General features: G+C 43.3%; 1 protein-coding gene across 9 annotated transcripts in view; it reads left to right on the top strand.

Moving 5' to 3' along the window:
* ST3GAL1 (ST3 beta-galactoside alpha-2,3-sialyltransferase 1) overlaps positions 1-15102 on the top strand; it is an 87949-nt gene extending 72847 nt beyond the window's left edge. For all 9 annotated transcript variants that reach the window (XM_074577886.1, XM_074577887.1, XM_074577888.1 and 6 more), the window contains 4 exons: positions 2838-3017; positions 7561-7606; positions 9897-10016; positions 11660-15102. In XM_074577886.1, coding sequence (XP_074433987.1) covers positions 2838-3017; positions 7561-7606; positions 9897-10016; positions 11660-11833 — 520 coding nt within the window. In that variant the 3' untranslated portion in view covers positions 11834-15102. The remainder of the gene's footprint in view (positions 1-2837; positions 3018-7560; positions 7607-9896; positions 10017-11659) is intronic.
* Positions 15103-19208: the final 4106 nt, after the last annotated feature.

Raw genomic sequence — 19208 nt, 5'->3', positions numbered from 1 at the left:
TTTGACTTTTTTGCACTGGTTCATTCTTAAACAACAGCAGTGTGGGAAAGCCAAAGTCTCTTTGCAATGGGCAGGAGAAAACTGGTTGGCTTCAGCTACTTTGTGAAGAGTCACATCGCCTCTTCCTTTTGAGGCAATGAGGGTTGGCTATTCTGTCCCACTGAAACGCAAGTAGGAACTAGGTAAGCAGAGCTAATCACCCAGAGGGCAGCCAAGATACCTGGGCTAACTGGGTTAATCTCCCAACTTCTTGTCCAGCTTTCACACCGCAGCTGCCAGTACAGCACAATTTCAGGAGCAACGCAGGGCAGGTCAGAGGGCCTGGAAAGGAGGGATTGCTATTGAAAATACCACACGTGGGATTATACTCTCAGAAATGACATGACCTTTAGCAGAAAGCTGTGCACTGAAGTCAAGCGTGAATTAGCAGAAGATCAACGCTATTTGAACTGTTAAGCCACTTTAGGCCACTTGGCTTCCAATGTGGCTTGGACATACTGTAGAGACTTTAGATGACATCTAAATATTCATGATAAATCATTTCAGGTGTTGCTTCCTGCAGCTGCATGTCTTGTCCTCTGGCAAAAGTAGGTCCTCAAAGGCAGAGGCAGCCAACTTTGTCTTCAGGTCCAAGAAAGGAAGTGAAAAGCCCTCGACATTAATCCTGCAGGTTGCAAATGGGAGGCAGCTGAGGTGTATTTATGCTTAACTCCATGTCCCTCGCTATGGAGACAGCCCTGTTCCTGTGTGGATTTCCTTATCTTGCGTGGCCTGCGTTTCCATATTCGTGCAGAAAAGGCTCTGCTAGACTCAAACGCCATTTTTTTGAGTAGTAACTAATGAGTAACTCAGTTGCGGCTTTCTGCTTTGAGGCCTAACCCTTCCCATAGCCATGCATCCCCGTCAAGCAAGAAACTCTCAATGATCTGAAATTGAACCTTCCAGGCTCTGATTTCTATTTTAGGGATCTCAAGCCAGGTCTGAATCAATGGCGCAAGGTTTTAGGATTCACGGTGGAAACTTGTGCAAAGAAGGTGACTCCTGTATGGGTTAAACCAGAAAACAAAATCTCTGGTGACCTGATACTCCTTTGCATGTGCTCTGGCAATACAGCCAAGAGCGGGGAAGAGCCAGGGAGTCTGAGGGGACACCTTTCCTTACAAACACTGTGTTCCAGCCCACTTTTATTTTTTACCTATCTACTTTCATGACTGAAGGAAATTCCTGTTTAGTCCTTCCTGCTTAGACTGGGTCTGAATTCCACTTTCTGCCATGCCATGCAGGCAGCCCCACCACGGATGCTGGGGAAGGTATAGGCCTGAGGACAGGGTGTGAGTAAGATAACTAAGATGCCACCCTTGGCTTTGTCCTGACGGAAAGAAGACACCATATTTTACGCATCAGACTGACTAATCTCAAGATAAAACATAGTAAGTCTCATGCGTTACCAAGTATTTCCACACAGTGCAATGTGGGTTGCTGGCAGGGAAGAGGCTAACTCAATAACAAGTCCTCACAGGCTGGCAGGATAGTCTGCCTATGCTAATAAATCCCTTTGAGGGAGTTAAACTTAACTAATTCACCTGGGGGAGCATTGCAATAACACAGCCTGGCATAATCGTGATAAACAGATTTTACCTCCCCCATTATTAGTGACCAGGGCGACATGTTGTCTGACAACGTACAATGCTTCTCATCATCTCCTCAGCTACATCCTTCCTTGTCCTCCCTGCACTTCTGCGAGGAGCTGAGCTAATGTCTCTGTAGGAGACTCCACTGGGCTGCAGAGAAACTCCTTTCTGCTCAGACCCAGCTTGGGGGTTTCTCCATGGTTTGGCACAGCACCATGGATTCATGCAAGATCAGTCAGAGCCACTTTGGGGATCTCTAACCTGCATTACTGTGTGCCACAGAAACATGCAAATCTCTGCTAGCAGTGAGCTAATGCATCAGGGAGGGAATCACCGATGTGTCCCCAGATTTGCTTTCAGGAGGGAACACATGCTTAGAGGTGTTTCTGCAGTCCTGAGTTCAGAAGCCCCTCTGTTCCCTGTTCCCTGATACACCCAACATAAGGTAGCCCCGTTTGGCCAACAGGTTTTGGCAGAGCCCTGGTGGGCCCTGGGCAGATCTCCATGCACTGACCCCAGGGTTACCTAAAGCACACCACGTGTGTGCGGAGTGACCCTAAGTAGAGGTATCACAGTTGGAGAACATACTACAAAGTAAGGCTTGAGTAAACGAAGTGTCAGCAGCAGGTCCTGGATTTGTCACTGTGGCTTTGGTGCCTTTTCATGGGAGGACCATAAGGAATATTTGCTGCTTCTTATCACACATAACATGGTTTGTTACCTTGACCCTAGACATACAAACACACCTGTACAGATGGGGGAATGAAACTGCAAGAAGTCAAGCTGATGGACTTCAGGGAAATATTTTTCTCACCTACTGGAGGCTTCAGCTTTAGGATTAAAGGACATGTGTCCACATGCTCCTTTGACCAGCTCTCTGCTGACTGTAAAGGAAACCCAGGGATGTACTCAGAGATACACTAGCTTGGCTGAAACTCCCAGTCAGTCCAAGGAATCCCACACTAAAGCTGAGCTTTCATTTACTTTTAATTTATCCACTATTGGTGATGGTCATTTCATCCTGCTTGAGGACCACTACACCCTGTCAAGTCTGTCTGAAGAGCCTGCATACAGCAGTCTCCTTAGCCATGGGAGCATTTTCCTGCCACCTCAAGCAAATGATTTGGGGAAGAATAACACATGTTTGTATCTACCTAATTCTTCTCCCGCTTCCTTACTCTCTCACTTCTTACTTTTGGGCTGCAGAATGAACCGTGCCCCCACCACTGGCTATGAATCAGATGTTGGGAGCAAGACCACTCACCACTTCGTTTACCCTGAGAGCTACAAAGAGCTGGCAGAAAACGTGAGCATGATCCTGATCCCCTTCAAAACCCTGGACCTGCGCTGGGTTGTCACCGCTCTCACCACAGGCACCATCAACTTGTGAGTAAGGGCAGCCCCGAGGGAGCAGGCTGAAGGGGTGGGAGATCCCACACGTTGCTGTAGGACAGAAAAAACCACACTCAGCAAATCCCCGCTTCTGATAAGGCCTAGGGGACCTTTACAGACCCCTCAGGTCAGGGTTCAGTCCTGAACACTTGCTTTCTAGGACAAGCTTGATGTTATGGTGCAGTCTTTGAGGCGAAGATCCAGATCCAGCTCTTTGCAGCTCCACACAGTGGTCTCAGAGAAATGAAAGGGGGATTTTTTGCTGCTGGAGGTAGACAGTTTGAGCAGTGGCTTCCTGGGCTTTGGGGTTGAGTGGCTTATTCTGGGTTTCTGCTCATCCTTCCTCCTCTCCAGTGCCTTGAGAGTACAGTGCTTGCAGCCAGCATGCTTGTACCCAGACATACCCATCAGAAAACCATCTGCACTCTCAAGTGTTCAGCAGGTTGTTCATTCAGCAGTGGTTCTAGAAACATGGATTATCCCACCTGAGACACTTGGGTGGCCAAGTGGTCCTCCAAGATATATTCTGCTTGCAGAAGAGGACAAGGAGGCAGAGAGGGATGTGCAGGTGGCTCACAGGAGGCAGTGAGAGCAGAACCAGACTGGGATACTTAGTCCCCCATCCACAGAATCCTCCCTGGACAGGTCGGTCAGGAGTTCTGTCCGTCTTTCCTGGTGGAAAGTGATTGAGAGCTGTGCAGAGGAGACACCATTGTGTCACCTGTATGCCCTAGCTTTAAATTAACATGTTTTACCTGGCAGTAATGTGCCAGGCTAGTATTCATTCTCTCTTTCTTCTTTATGCTTTCAGGAGTGAATGTCCTGCTTAATACATTTATGGCAGCACTAGAATTAGAAATGTGCACAAAATGTATGTTCCTTCTGGATGCCTGCTAGCAGATTCTCTCCCTTCCTATAAGCTGTCTTTTCCTAATCCAGAGAATGAAATATGTGACATTTGTACTGTGCGTGAGGTTATCATCTGCTGGACGTAAAGCCACAGCCTAGTGGGATTGCTTGGTGGCGCCCTGCTACACATTGGCAGCAACAGCAGATCAGATTATTCCAGAGAGAAGTATTTCAAGACATTTCAACTTTTTTCCCAATTTCAGAGTCTCAGAAGATAAAAACTCGAAAAAATATGTCCCTGTTGACTGGGGATAAGACCTGCTTCACGTTTGTAAGCAAAACCTTTTGATGGGACAACAAATGGAATTTTATTTCTTCTTTTCTTTCTCTTTTTTTCTCTTTGCAAATGCATTTTAGATTATTTTCACTTCTTATTTAGGTTCTTTTAATTTGTAACAAATCTGGTTTAGTCTCTTTTTACCTTTTTTGCCACCAGCACAGTCATAAGGTGTCTTGAAAAAATCCATCTTCAGGACACACATATCTCGGAAAAATCAGCCCACTTAGAAAATTGGCTTAAAAATAGCACCCTTTTTGCAAGGCTTAGGGTTTTGTGGTTTTTTTGTTTTGTTTTGTTTTGTTTTTTCCTTTTTCCTTTTAGAAACTGTATTGATAAAAAAGATTGAGAACCTCTGCCCTTAAGCCTGGATCCAAATCCTATCAGCAGCAGTGTAAAGCTCCCAACTGCCTTCAATGGTGTTTGAATGAAGCCCCTTGCTGCATCTTTGTCATATCTGTGCCTGCACCAGGAAGAGGAGCCCACAGAGGGCCAGTTGCTGCCATCGTCACCCATCTGTGTTTCCGTCACTGTCACTGCTCTGTGCCCAGATTGCAAAGCCATTCACTATTTTTTGTTGAGTATCTACCTTCAGAAGTGGCAGCAAGTATGTTGCAGTGGTAAAGTTGAGCGAGCGCTTAGCCTGTCAGGAAGATATAGCTGGTTGACTACAAGGCACTCAGAGCACATGAAAGTAAAAACATTCTTGCTTAATAAATTACAGGATATATTATATATTTATAATTAGATCATACAAATGGGCTTGGTAAGCATCTGGTATAAATTAGTGTGTGAGTATTTAACCCCATGGAAGAAATATCGGTATTTTAAGATTTTTGCTGTACTCAAAGCAGGAATATTGCATAAGTAATAAGCTGGCATATGCTGGAGCAATAGAATCAGAAAATCATAAGCACGTAAATCATAACAATGCAGTTAACATAATTTTAGGCTAGCAGAATAAACCTATGAGCATGCATTAAATATACAATGTCAGATACAGTCTATAAGGAAATTGTTGACTCCGCACTTGTAAAGGGGAGAAGGCATCAAAGAAAAATAAAACCCTTCTGAAATTCAGTATTTTAGAAGAGAAGAAATACTTACCTTAGTGGACTCATAGTTAAAAAAGATAAGCATTCTGTATTACGGTTCAAAAGAAAAGCCAAACTGCAGATGGCCTTAATATTAGATTGAATTGATAATTGAATGATCCTCTCAGACGTGTCCCATTTGACTGATGGATGTCCCATTTCAAAGTGGCTCTCTAAGACTGAGCATTGTCCCAGAAAAGACCAAGAAAAGCCTTCTGTGACTGAAAACCTTCAGGTCCTCATCAGTCATGTATTTAGCCTAGTTGCCTTAACTTGCCTTCTGCAAGTCTTCTAGGAATCTCCATAGTGAAAAAAGCTCCACGGATCTCCACTTGGTTTGGCAAAGAGCAATTTTTGTATTCCTTAACATGTCCATATCTTCCACTTGGGTCAATGGTACAGTAAGTATCCTGTGCAGGTGGCCAGTGATGCTGGCAGACTTCACTAGAGTCCTGCCAAGTGGCTCATAGAAAATGTTTTCCAGATTATATGAATTCCATCTGTAGCCACCTTCATCACAGGCTTCACTCTTTGTCCCACTCCTGTGTGGTATTTACTGGGTCGCTAACTCCCTGGCTGTTAATGCAGCCTGGTTTTTATATGATCATAACGGCGTAGGTCTCCATTTGGTCTTAATCAGTGTGCCAATGCTTTCCGTGCGGTTGTATGAAATTCTGCAGCCAAGTGACAGCAGGACTTGGGTATTGCTTCTGAAAAATGAAATACCCCATGATTAAAACGACTAACATGTCATCTGACAAGAGCTACTGTAGTTTCCTGTTGGATTAGAGCTGTCTGCAAATACTGTCTTGAATATTGCATACCGTTCACTTTGGTCTTCTACTGTACCTGGCTAGATGTTCATGAAATATGGTCCTTTTGTTTCCTCCCCATCACCTTCTCAGAAAAGGCTGGCCCTTTACTTATATAATAATGAAAAGATTTTACCAGCAAAGAAGCCCTTTAAGTCTTCATAACCACAAAAGCCTACTTTTGCCAACTTTGCTAACCAAAGTCATGTGTGGGAAGCAGATGCAAGGGCGGATTTGCTGAGGGCAGATTAAGAAGCCTACGTGGATGTCCCTTTCCCTGTTAGCATCTCATGTCACATCTCAGGCGGGCTGGAACCCACCCATCACGTCTTCCACTGCATCCAGCCTAGAGTAGAGATCTAAGATCAGGGATGCTCAGAAGTACCTAAGGAGTTGAGGATATTGCCAGGTCACCATTCGTTTGAGAAGACTTAACACTAATGTTTCAAAGTGCTGATGATCCGTTGTTCAAAGAGAAATAAAACATTAATCATAGGAACCTTGTTGTTACCAAAAATCAAGCAAAAACATTTAGATTGAACTAATGGAAGGGTTTTTGTGCTTTATCACAACCCATCTAAAAAGTACGCAGGGTATATCTTGGGATATAGTCTAGTTACAAGGCCAGTTCAGAATTTTATCACTTGAAAGAAATTCAAGGAGATTTTTTCTTACAGCACTCGTGATGAGCTGTGCAATGCCAGCATGCACTGGGCATGAAATATGGGGAAGAACAGATTTTTTTGTTTTCAAGAGATGACTCGTGATTTAGACCCAGTCATAAGGTATGACTTGGAAGTTTTATGCTGGGAAGTGCAGGAAGCCTTCAGCATCCCCCCGTGGAGGAGGGGAATAGCTTGCTGGTGAGGGGCTTTGCACTGGGAATGCCAGAGTTGCACAGAACCACAGAAATTATGAACTCTACTACCACCTACTCTGAAAATCGTGCAGTAGCTATAAGTATTAGGAGGCGAAAAGTCTCCCCCTGGTGGGAAAAGGTTTTTCTACCGTGAAATTAAATGGAAAGCCCTTCCTGTCATCAAAGTGCAAAGACTGCAACAGTCATGATACAAGAATTAGAAATAATGGGCTTCACAAAATATTGACTCTACAGTATATTGTCAACTAAATCTTTGGTGTCCTACTGTCAATAATTAACTTTAAAAATTAAAAATGTATTGGCTTCCTATAAACTTGCTTCTGTGGCAGCTCAGTTTTTTCATGCTGTATTACTTAATTGCAGCCTCATTTTCCAACAACTTATTGAATTTATTACTTTAAAATAATTTGAATTTATTACTGCACAGGAAGAATAGTCCAAATTCCAAATATAGTCCAAATAGTCCAAATATTCCAAAGAATAACTTCTTTGGAAACACATGAAAAATTTAATATGTTGGGCTTTTATTAATCTTGGTGGTGCTTATTTTTTTTTCTTTTAACAGCACATATGTTCCAGTTCCACGGAAAATCAAAGTCAAAAAAGAAAAGGTGAGCAATGCTGGTTTGTGGATTTGTTCTGTGAGTCCACTTGTAGGTCTTTTGTCTCTTTGGGAGACTGCAAGAATCCATGGAACCCCTTGACATTCATAAAAACTGCAATCAAAATACACACACTTTACAAGGCTCAGCTAAGCTAAAGGTTTGGCTCCTGCGTGCCATCCAGGCCATAGATCAACCACTAAATAACTGAGGTTGGAAAGAAACTGCTTTTGTGACTATTCCATTGCATTATCGCTGTTCTGAAGGTTACATTGCTTCCTCTGGTACTGCTCAGGGAGATTTAAGGCACGCTGTTGGCCAACGGTGCTCACCCTCTGTGGCAGTTGCTCTGTTCCCTCCCGTTGCAGTCGTTTGGACGTAACAACACCTTCAGCTGTGCAGAGCATTTGGAGTTTTTTTTTTTTAAATTTGACTACTTGAACACCAAGGATGTTTCTCACTCCCGGATCAGTTCCTTGTAATAAGGAGCTAAGTGAACTCTGAACAAAAAAAGCTGTGTGTTTTCAAGTCAGTGGAGAATTCATGACGGTATCAAGGCTCTTAGCTCACAGATGTAATAACTGCCAGTACCCAGTTATGGTTTAGTAATGGGTTTTTGTCAGAGTTAGGTTGATGGTTGGACTCGATGATCTGAAAGGTCCCTTCCAACCTAGACAATTCTATGTCCCATTTTAATTCATAGTGGGATGTGTAGAAAGCAATTGGTCAGGGGACCTCACTTCTCTGACAAGGCTGACGATGGACAAACCTCATGCCCACCCTACAGCAGTCAGAAGAGGGTCCATCCCACGCATACTGACTCATTGTCCAAGTATGCTGTGGTTTAATAGATTTGCCCTACTGCTGGAGGCAGGACTTCCCATGGGTAGGATGGTCATTTCCCTGTTGCACCTTTCGCCACTGTGCAAAGACTTTTGTTGTTATAGCTGCATGGTTGGAGGACATAACCAAGGCAGGGTACGTAGGGAGAAGTAAAAGACGTTTCCTTTTCTACAGACCCTCCAGCAAAATAAAAGTCTCATTCTCTCAGCTTTTGGAGAGGCTGATTTTCAGAGGAGCTCAGGCTTCTAATGTCTCAAGGGCTGGTAAAGCATGACGTTAGCCCCAGAGCATTAAAATTACAGATTAAAGCACATGTCCTTCATTCAGGATGCCAGGTTTTGCCACAGGCTTCAGAAGAGACCTTTAACCACTATCATTTTATTCCCTGTGCTTCAAACCACGGACCTCTGGGGGTATTAAATAATCACTTAGCTCATCCCTACCTGTTGTGAGGAACATATTAACCTCTGCAAAACCCTTGTGAGATGCACTACGGCAGGTTGTTAAACTCACGTCACAGTTGAGTAGCACCAGCCCAGGGTACGGCTGGTGATATGCAGCAGGTTCCCAAGCATGGAGATGAGAAGCTTGTATTTCTTCCCAGTTTGCGCAATGCAAAACACCCTGTCCACTTCTCACCCTGTGAGAAGTGATTACACACAGATACAATATCAGCAATTAACCTCTGACTTTGTAAAAGGAAAAGCCCTGCAGCTAACTAGATAGCACTGAAACGCTCTCACTCTAATTACAAATGCAGCATAGAGGGAAAAGTATCCCTTTGCCTAACTCAGGGAGGGTGGTTGAAACCAAGGGCTCCCATCAGTCATAGGATTTACTGTACACTCAGGTCTGATCTTAAGTGTGCTGTCTCCATTAGATGGCCTCATAATTTCCCCAGGAGATAACCAAGTGTAATTTATATCTTTAAAAAACCCAAACAAGACGTGGTTGGCGTATTGTGCAGAAGATGCAGTTGCTGCTACGTTCCCACCCAAATTACAGTTGGACTGAATGATCTTAAGGGTCTTTTCCAACCTAAATGATTCTATGATTCTATGAAATCTGGCATGACATCTTATGCTTGTCTTGCTCAGGCCTCCAGCTCCCCAGAGCTCACCTGTGTTACAGCAGGACACTGCAGGGAGAGTCGAATGCCTAATTTTCTTTTCACTTGTGCCATTTAATACCCATTGGTTCCAGTAGGAATCACCCAGGATTTACATTAACATAAGTGGGTGGGGTATCCAGACGAATTCATGTGTAATTGCACATGGGAAATGTTCTTGAATTCACTTAACTAAGGGACTTTATTTTTCCCTTTCACTTGCCCTCAGGAATAGCTATTATTCCTTTCTTCCCCACTCCCCTACCCCAGTGTCCTTTAGGGATGAAATGCTACCATTGTTTTTTTCCTAGGGTATTTTACTGAGCCTTTTTCTCCAATTTTGCCTAGATCCTGGTTTATAATCCAGCTTTTATGAAATATGTTTATGAAAACTGGCTCCAGAATCATGGGAGATACCCCTCCACAGGCCTTCTGTCTTTGATATTTGCACTCCACGTATGTGATGAGGTAAAGTCTGATTGTGTTTGGATATATGGATAAAAAATCAGTATGTTTCACATTGAAGTGTGGTGATGGTGTCTGTGCCTGTCGTGTTAGTGGAAGTCCCGATTATATTTTGCCTCACAGTTAAGGCACCAAGAGCTATTGGTGTTGCCCTGAGCATGCCCTCTGCTTCCAGCTGCCAGGCAAGAAAAGTACAAATCTCTTGGCCTTGTGTGACATTTCCTTGCCTTGAGTAGATGTATTGAGTACTCAAGGACATCTCAAATGGCACTTACGTTTGAGCAACTGCATTGTGGTCTTACCTGTCTAATCAGTGGAGCCAAGAGGATGATTCTACAAACAAACTTCCTGGTAAGACGTTAGGGGAGCAGAAGTGCTCCCTGGTCCCAATGACTGTGCTGCCTGAATCACCACTGGCTGTAATGGATGCTCAGGAAAGTCCATTTGGATATCTAAATCTTAAACATAAACCCGTCTGAAGAACTTTGATGACCGTCTCTTACCTAAGTCAATTTGGGAAATGCAGATGGTCTATTTTCAAACTTGTGGGTTCAAAGCTTGTGGGTTTATGCAGTAGATTATGGTAAATGCCTCTGCTTCAGCAGTTACTTGAGGAAATTCCCTGGCATGAGTGACGTCAGGTGCTCCTAGGTGACTGGAGACTTAGCTAGTTAGTGTAAGGCCAGGTAAGCTCTACAAAATCCTGCAAGCATGGGCTTATCAGCATGGGAGATAAAAATCACTATGCTGGCAAAATCCCTGGCCTGGACACAGATCTGCTGATGAAAGAAAGCTTTTGTCACCTAGGCCTGTGTTGCTTGAAGAGGTGATAGAAATAGTCCTAATGATGCTGGCAGAAATTGTACCATAGTCAAGGCAGATAGGATGGGCCATTGGGTGGAGCCTGTTTTCTGGTAAGCAGGCAATGAGTAAGGCTCTGACATTACCAAAAATAACTTAAAACCGACTCATATTTTGGTGGGTCCACGTGTGGGTGGGTTAAGCTGCTTGTTTTGTGGGCTATGACCCATTCAAACCCAGACATATTGCCACACTCAGTTTAAATAAGTCAACTGAGATGTTTGGACTTTTTACCAGCAGAGGAGGCAGGCACATTGATAAATGAGCTGTTGGGAGAGGAAAGACCATACGAACAGACACACAAAGAACATAATGCCCATGTGCCTCTGAAGTAACTGCAGATGTCAAAGCGTATAAGAGGGGGTCAACATGGATCATCACTGGGAAGACTAGGAGCAAACCCAAAATTTTTCCACTCTTTGTGGCCTTAATCAGCTAAAGAGGAGATTCCCTTCCCAAGCCAGGGACCTCCTGAGGTGAAACATCATGCTTAGAGCACAGGAATGTGTTTTTCATATTGCTAAACCAGAATTCATGGATAGAAATTTCCTTTGCTGTCTGGGTTCGAGTATGGTGGTGGTCTCAGCATACCTTAGGATGTAACGTCCCTTGAGCAGACCTTGGGCTGTTCTTCTGCTATTGCATCATCTCATGCAGTAGAATAGCTTGGCACACCACTGAGGTCCTCAGGTGCTTCTGCCTATAGATAAACTGAGAATCAAGAGAGTTTCTTTAACATTTCAGAGCTTTCCAGGCCATAATACTAGTTCTCTCTTACTTCCTAGGTGAATGTGTATGGTTTTGGAGCAGACAGCAAAGGACACTGGCATCACTATTGGGAAAACAATGCTTCAGCTGGGGCTTTCCGGAAGACAGGGGTCCATGATGGGGATTTTGAGTTCAATATAACTTCGACTCTTGCCTCCATTGAAAAAATAAATTTTTTCAAGGGCAGATGACCCTGGCCACGGGGAGAAGTGGGGGCTGCAATTTCCAACATGCAGCAGAACAAAGGTCAGTGAAGATGATCTGTGGGCCAGCCAGGTTTGAATGCATGAATCTGCGGTGGATTCGGAGCGTCTCCCTGCTGCAATGTTCATCGCAAGGAGCTCGGCCGAGGACCGGCTTCCATGCTGCACATTATTTCCTGTCTACAGATAGCTGGGAACTACCAATCGGTTGTGGGAATAAATGAATCTCTGCTTAGCCTCTATGGCTTGATTTCTGAATTACTGATGAAAGATCTGCCTGTTGCAATTAGGGGAAACTTGGCACAAGAACTGCTGTTTGTGTGTCCGTTCTTTCCTTGACCGAAGCAGGAGATCCTTGAAGAAGAGTGAAAAAACTTCTGGGACTTGAGACCCACTAGGGCAGCTGTGAACATCATAGTAAGGATTACCTCAAAGCAATGAATTCACTTCTGCTGTTGATCTTCTTTTTGAACTGTCTCTTCTGTTTCCTCTATTGCTTCTGGTTTTATGCTGAATTAAGCAAAAAAGTGATGAGGTTGCCTGGAGTAGTATATATTTCAGCCATTGCCTCATTCTGCATTGATAATGTCTAGAAAACACAAATCAAATCATCTGTGATCATACATTATTTAATATTGGTTTCTATACAGCCATAACGAAAGAGAAAACAATACTGAAAACTCCAGCAAAAAAAAATGGCCTTTTTAGCCACTTGTTTGTTTGTCTTGTTTCGTTATATATATATATTTTTCTTTTTTGGTGGAAAATACTCTGGAATGCTCACTTTTATTTAATCAGTTTAAGGTTGGAAAGTGGACTTTTTTCTTTCAGTCGTTTATATGTGCCTTTTATAATTGTGCAACAGATGTGATTTTTTTTTAAAAAAAAGACAAACCCTAAATTAAACTTTTTTATAAAAGGGGGAAAAAATAACCAAAGTTTAGCCTCCATGTGGTATACTTTTGTAGTCAAAAACAATAATAACAGCTCCTATATTGTATGTGAGCAAATGCAAACAAGACTAATTTTTAAAGGTAGCTTTTACCTTTTTTATGGGAAAAGTTTCCAAAAGTTCCAAGGAAACTTTTCCTCTTATTTTTTTATAAATTTAGAAAGTGGTATCTCTTTACAAGGTCTCTATCTGATATGGAAGAAATATCATGGGTTGGGATATCAGCTAGTAGTACACCAGGAAACTTTTGCCCTGTAGCAGCATCTACAAGGACACAATCTACGCAAGTTGATCCTATAGAGTAAACCAGACTTCAAAATTATGTGCATCTCTGGAGGAATGAGTGTGTTAATGTCAGTACCTCTAGGCAGTGAGAGGAGGGAAGTGACAATGGAGATTTTATATCTACAAATCTTTGCTGAAATCAACGCGTTTACTCCTCAAGGACCGATAACATATGAATCCAAGAACAAGGTTCAGGTAGTGAAGAATGGAGAACAGTGGCTTTTTCTTACTGATATCATGAAAATAGGATTCATGGATTATTGACCCATTCTCAGCTCTGGCGAAGCCAATGGAGTACCTGCCACAGACTTCAAGGAACTTTAGATCAGGCTTGGGCCAGAGCACCACTCACCAACATGAACTGCTTTACCCACATGAGTATTACTGGACTTGCAGCGTGTAAAGAGCAGAGGTCGCTAAATGTCTGTGAGGGGGACTGAGCTCCCTTCACTGTACACACATGACCCTTCAGTTTAGCCATATGAAAAGGGCAGGATTTTCAAATCCTCATGCTGAGACCTGTTCATGATCCTCATTTCAAGAAACCCTTTCCCATCTTGGTGGCCATCAGAACTACTCACCTGCATGTCACAGGTGCAGCAAATTCAATGGGCTTACTGTCTTCTACATGTACTTTGTAAAAGAATGAAACATTTCCACCTGAACCATGATTATTTGTTTTAAGCATTCCCACAAATGATAATTTGTTTTATGCAAAGATGCTGTTGATCAATATGCTTCTGGTGATATGTCACAGTAATACAAGCAAAGCAACTTTTAGAGGAAAAAGACTCCGTGGATACCCAATGGTATCTTCACCTTGTGGCTGGATTTTGGAGATACTTTTTTTATCATGAGCTTCAAATATTTTATTTTATTTTATTTTTTTCTCATGGACAGATATCAGTAATTCAGAAACATTTCATTGCTGTTTCAGTGATTTTTAGAAAGACTTGGAAGAAAACTCATGGTGGTTTGGTACCCAAATCCCATTGATATTTTTTTTGTCAGAGGTGGCAGTTTAAGATCAAAGAAAGTGGTAAAAAAAAAAGAGCTCTTTTCTAGCCTGTGTTGTTCTGAAAGTTTCCTTTTGCTGTCCAAATTAAATTTCCAGTTTTCCCCTGAATATTCTGCCTTTGACAGCACATATGAAACATCGTGGCTCATACTATTGTGGATAGATTTGGTGTCTTCATCATGGAACAACATGCAATTCCCATTTAATTTTCTTGCCGACAGCAAGCAGTAACTGTCTACCACTGATGTTCATTTTTCAGAGCATGAGGAGAGTAGAGAGTGAACCTTTCTAGCTGTAGGATGAGCGATAGTCTGTGCCATCATGTTTCTATTCCAGAGGAACTTTTTCTAGAGTCCTTTAGACAACTGACTGTTGTGTTAGATCTTTATCTTGGTTTCTCTCAATTTTGCTGCTCTTTCAAATGCCTTCAGAATAAGGAGATACCAACAGATGATGCTGAGGGAAGAATTAATTCACACTGCCATTGTTGAAGACTGTCTGTGTTCCTGCTAGAAACTTTCTGTGTTTATTTTGTTTAAAAAAAAACAACAAAGGAAAAAACATTTAGCAACACGTCAAGGCTTCAATCTCTTGGACTGTATTTGCCACCACTGCAAAGTCTCTGAAGCACTCCTTGAGTGTGTGTTATGTTTTTTACCAAAGCAAAATTTCTTGAGCACTTTTTTTCTCCCATGACCAGATTTTCTTCCTATTTTTCTTTGACTACACAATCAATTATTATAACCTTTTTTCTCCAATGTTGGGGAGTCTCACTCAATCACTCTTTGACATTTTATTTATTTAATTTTTCAGTATGATATGAATCAAAATAAATTTTTTATTGTAATCAAATCAAAGGTGTTTCTCTCTGTGCACACTTCTTCCTCTTCCTACAATATTTCCATTAGCTCCTAGAACCTCTTCTGTCACGTAACAGTGTAATGAAGCTTTATTCCACTTCCCTCCCACCCATCCCTTGGGCGACGCTGGCACACTTCAGGCTGCTATAAAACTTGTGGTCATGAGCATCACACTGCTCAGCTTATGGCAGCTCTAGGCTTCTCTGGGGAAAAAAAAATAAATTTTATATGCCTGTGGTCTCTTGATGGATCTATGCTGTATTTAGGTGAAATATAAGGGAAATTAACGCAGACTCAGAAATCAGTGACTTGAGAAGTGATTCAACTCACTTGTTCTCTGGGACTGACAGACCTGCCTCCCTTCATAGGAGAGATGCTGAGGATCCATCCCAGGTCCCTATTTTAAGAGTCTAATTTAGCATTTCCATTCATTGTTCAAAGGAGTGAGTAGGGTAGACCACCTAGCAGTGATGCAAGTTGCCCATTGAAATGCAAAATGCAAAGGCAAAACCTTGTTGCTTAGTGGTAGAAGCTCACGAAGACATCACAGGGCAGCTCAGGAAGCTCCTGTTCATATCAGACCAGCAGTGGTCTGATGGTCACAGTAAGAACTGCTTTCCAGTGGTACCTTCAGAGGACCAAGTTCTCAGGAGCTGCTTCACACTTTGGTTTTCAACCCTAGACATGCTGCATCAGTGAGATATTAACCACCGTTAATGGATATAGGCCAGCCAGCACCATGCTTGTTGAAAATGAGTGGGAAGTAGAGGCACGGAAGTATGAGGACCTATCCTAGTCACTTCAGGTCCCAAAGTCTAGTTTCTGCCAAGAGCTTCTATCCACCTGGCTGGTCACAGCATTGTTCCAAACAGAGAAAGTAGGAGTGCTAACTTGGGATGGCTGTCAGACTCGACTGTCCTTCACAGTAGCTCTGTACCTTCATACTTGCTGCTGTGCAGAGGAGAAGCAAAGCATTTACTCCTCTGATATCCTCAGCAAAGCAAAATAACACTAGGGAACAGCTTGCTCTTGAAAATAATTTTGCATTTTGCTTCATGTCCACTCACAAGAAGCGCACTGAAATGCATCTTCCAGGTCTGAAATGATTTTGTCAGGAAAGCAATTTGCATAAAATTATGATCTGAGGACCCCCTGAGACCAGTAAGACACGCAGCAGCAACAACAGCAACATCCAGACAGATGGACCGACCACAGGAGTTGGACAAAGGACTTTGCTTATACCATCAAATGAAGAAAGAAAGTACACACAGGGGAACAATATGGCTCCAGTTCATGGCATGGGTTCCTTTGATAGCTCACATTCAGGATAGCAATTAAACCCAACAAATGAAAAGGCAAGGGAGTCCCTTGCCACCTTTAAAATCTCTGTTTTCACTTGTCTTTCCTACAGACTTTCAGGGAGCAGATCTCATTACATTTTGTTATCTTCAGGCAATGTGAAATAAAATGTGGTTCACACAATGAAAAGTTCTCCAAGGTTAGGTACTTTTATGCAGAGGTAAATCTCTTTGTTTTCAGTTTAGTTTTCTCCTACAGGAAATGTAGCGTGTTGCTTTACTCCTTAGTTTCTAAGGTAACCTTTGGCTAGCAGGATATAAATATATCCATATGGGAATTCGGCCGGACCTGTGACACTAACACTCCTACTAAGATGGGACATTTCCCAGAATAGTTACTTTTTCCACATAATCAGAGACTCTAGAGTTACACAGCATGCCAATAGTCGTGACTACCTGCTGCCTCCCTGTACACCCGGACACTAAATCAGTAAGAAAAGCAACCTGGCCTATCCCACTAACACTGCATCCTGCAGCACCATGATCTTCCTCCAAGGATGCCTTAACCAAGCGTCCAAATAAAGTGTTACATCACAGAGCCCTTTATGGCGGTTTCTCCCCAAGTGGATTTTTGTGTTCCCCGCCTTGCTTTTCTAGGACTGGACCCAAAGAACTGTCACCGCCCAGGGGAAATGCACATTGCTGCCCCAGCCCAAACCCTCAGTCTGGGGCTATGTGTCTGAATGGACTGGCCGTACTTGAGCTGTGCTTTGAACCATGTCCAGTTTGCAGCCACATCATGTGTCCAGCCTGTGCACATATGGTAGAAAATAATGGAAAGAGTGATTTCCACTCTATTTCTCTGGTGAGACCGCAGCTAGAGTACTGTGTGCAGCTCTGGAGTCCTCAACACAAGGAGGACATGGAGCTGTTGGAATGGGTCCAGCGGAGGGCCACAAAGACGATCAGAGGCTGGAGCACCTCTGCTGTGAGGACAGGCTGAGAGAGTTGGGGTTGTTCAGCCTGGAGAAGAGAAGGCTCCAGGGAGACCTTATAGCGGCCTTCCAGTACCTAAAAGGGGCTACAGGAAAGATGGGGAGGGACTCTTTATCAGGGAATGCAGCGATAGGATGAGGGGTAACAGTTTTAAACTGAAAGAGGGGAGATTTACATTAGATATTAGGAATAAATTCTTTACTGTGAGGGTGGTGAGGCACTGGAACAGGTTGCCCAGAGAAGCTGTGGCTGCCCCATCCCTGGAGGTGTTCAAGGCCAGGCTGGATGGGGCTTTGAGCAGCCTGGTCTAGTGGGAGGTGTCCCTGCCCATGGCAGGGGGTTGGAACTAGATGATCTTTAAGGTGCCTTCTAACCCGAACCATTCTCTCCTTTGAGTGTTGGAGGATTTTGTATAACACATCCTCATGCTCAGATATCAGAGGGTAGGCAAGTTCCCTGAGAAGCTGATGAGGCACAGAGCTTCTGCCTCATCAGAAAATTCCACTTCTGGTGGAGTCACAGGCAGAGTCATGGGATTGACTGATGACCAACAGTTCATCACTGGGTACATCAGAGTTGGCTGTGGGGAGAAGTTCTGCAAGCTGACAGGCTCTGTCATTTGAGGGTTTGATAGGGTTGAATAGGTAGATAAGGAAACAGAAATAAACAGAAGCTCAAGACAGGCTAAATAAAAGTAAAGTCAACATTGCTTCTAGAAAACCTTTGGAAACAAAGTAGTGTTTTAACTATTTGGTCTGCCAAAGTAGGCTGGTGATGCTTTTGGGCAATGCATGTTGTTGTGAGTTGACCTCAGCCAGCAGCCAAGCACCCACACAGACACTTGCTCACTCCCCCCGAGCCAAGTGGGACAGGGGAGAGAACAGGAAGAGCAAAAGCAAGGAAACTCGTGGGTCATGATACACTTCAATCAGTAAAGGAAGAAGAAAAACCAAGCTATGTAAAGGCAATCAATTATTCACCACCACCTCCAGCAGAGCAATGCCCGGCCAGTGTCTGAGTAACAGCCACCTTGGAAGACAACCCCCATCTCCTTCTCCTTCCATCCCAGTTTATTGCCAACGTTGACATTAAATGGGATAGAATAACCCTTTGGGCAATTTGGGTCAGCTGTCCTGGCCGTGTCCCTTCCCAGCCTCTCGCTCATCCCGGCCGAGTTGCTGAGGGGGAGCAGGGTGAGAAACAGATAAGGTCTTGCCACTGTGCAAACACTGTTCAGCAACAGCCAAAACTCTGGTGTGTTATCAACAGCGTTTTAGCCACCAATCCAAAACACAGCATCATATGGGCTGCTCTGAAGAAAGTTAACTCCATTCCAGGAGACTAAAATAAACTAGAAACTTAAAGAAATCTATGGATTCAAGGGACGCTAAGACCTTTCCTGAAGTATGAGAGCAGGTAATACCTACAACACCTGAGATAAAACTTTCGGTCAAATTTACACCAAACTACCTCAGTTACAAGTTGTTCCCAATTACTAACCTATCGCACAGACAACCCACTGGAATCAGGTGAGATTACTACTCACCACTTGCAGGAATGGCATGATCCAAATGGAAAAAAACTAGAGTTGCTTCAGGAGGAGTGCAGACAGGGGCACTGGTGACAGTTCAGTTCTTGTCACTGTAGGAGCTGGAATAATATTTTAAACCAATAACCAGGAGCAGTGAGAAATCGCTGTTTTGTGTGGCTGCATGCATGGTGTTTGTAGATGACTTTACAGCTTAGCAGAGAGATCCAAAAGATGCAAGTGAATGAAGCTGGAACGATGTTTTTATTTCCTATAATAAGCAAAGAAATGGGAAACAACAGCATGCACGCAGATTAATGGGTCTCTGAGCAGTGAGATGTGATTAACTCATTTCAGTCAGTGCTGGGGATCTCAGCACCTCATTAGCTTTTTCATTAATGGTTACAACTAATATCTGATTAGTGT

This window comes from Larus michahellis, chromosome 2 (assembly GCF_964199755.1).
Source record: "Larus michahellis chromosome 2, bLarMic1.1, whole genome shotgun sequence".
NCBI classification, from domain to species: domain Eukaryota; kingdom Metazoa; phylum Chordata; class Aves; order Charadriiformes; family Laridae; genus Larus; species Larus michahellis.
Note: the sequence above shows the minus strand (reverse complement) of the source record. Positions and strands in the feature narration are given on the sequence as shown.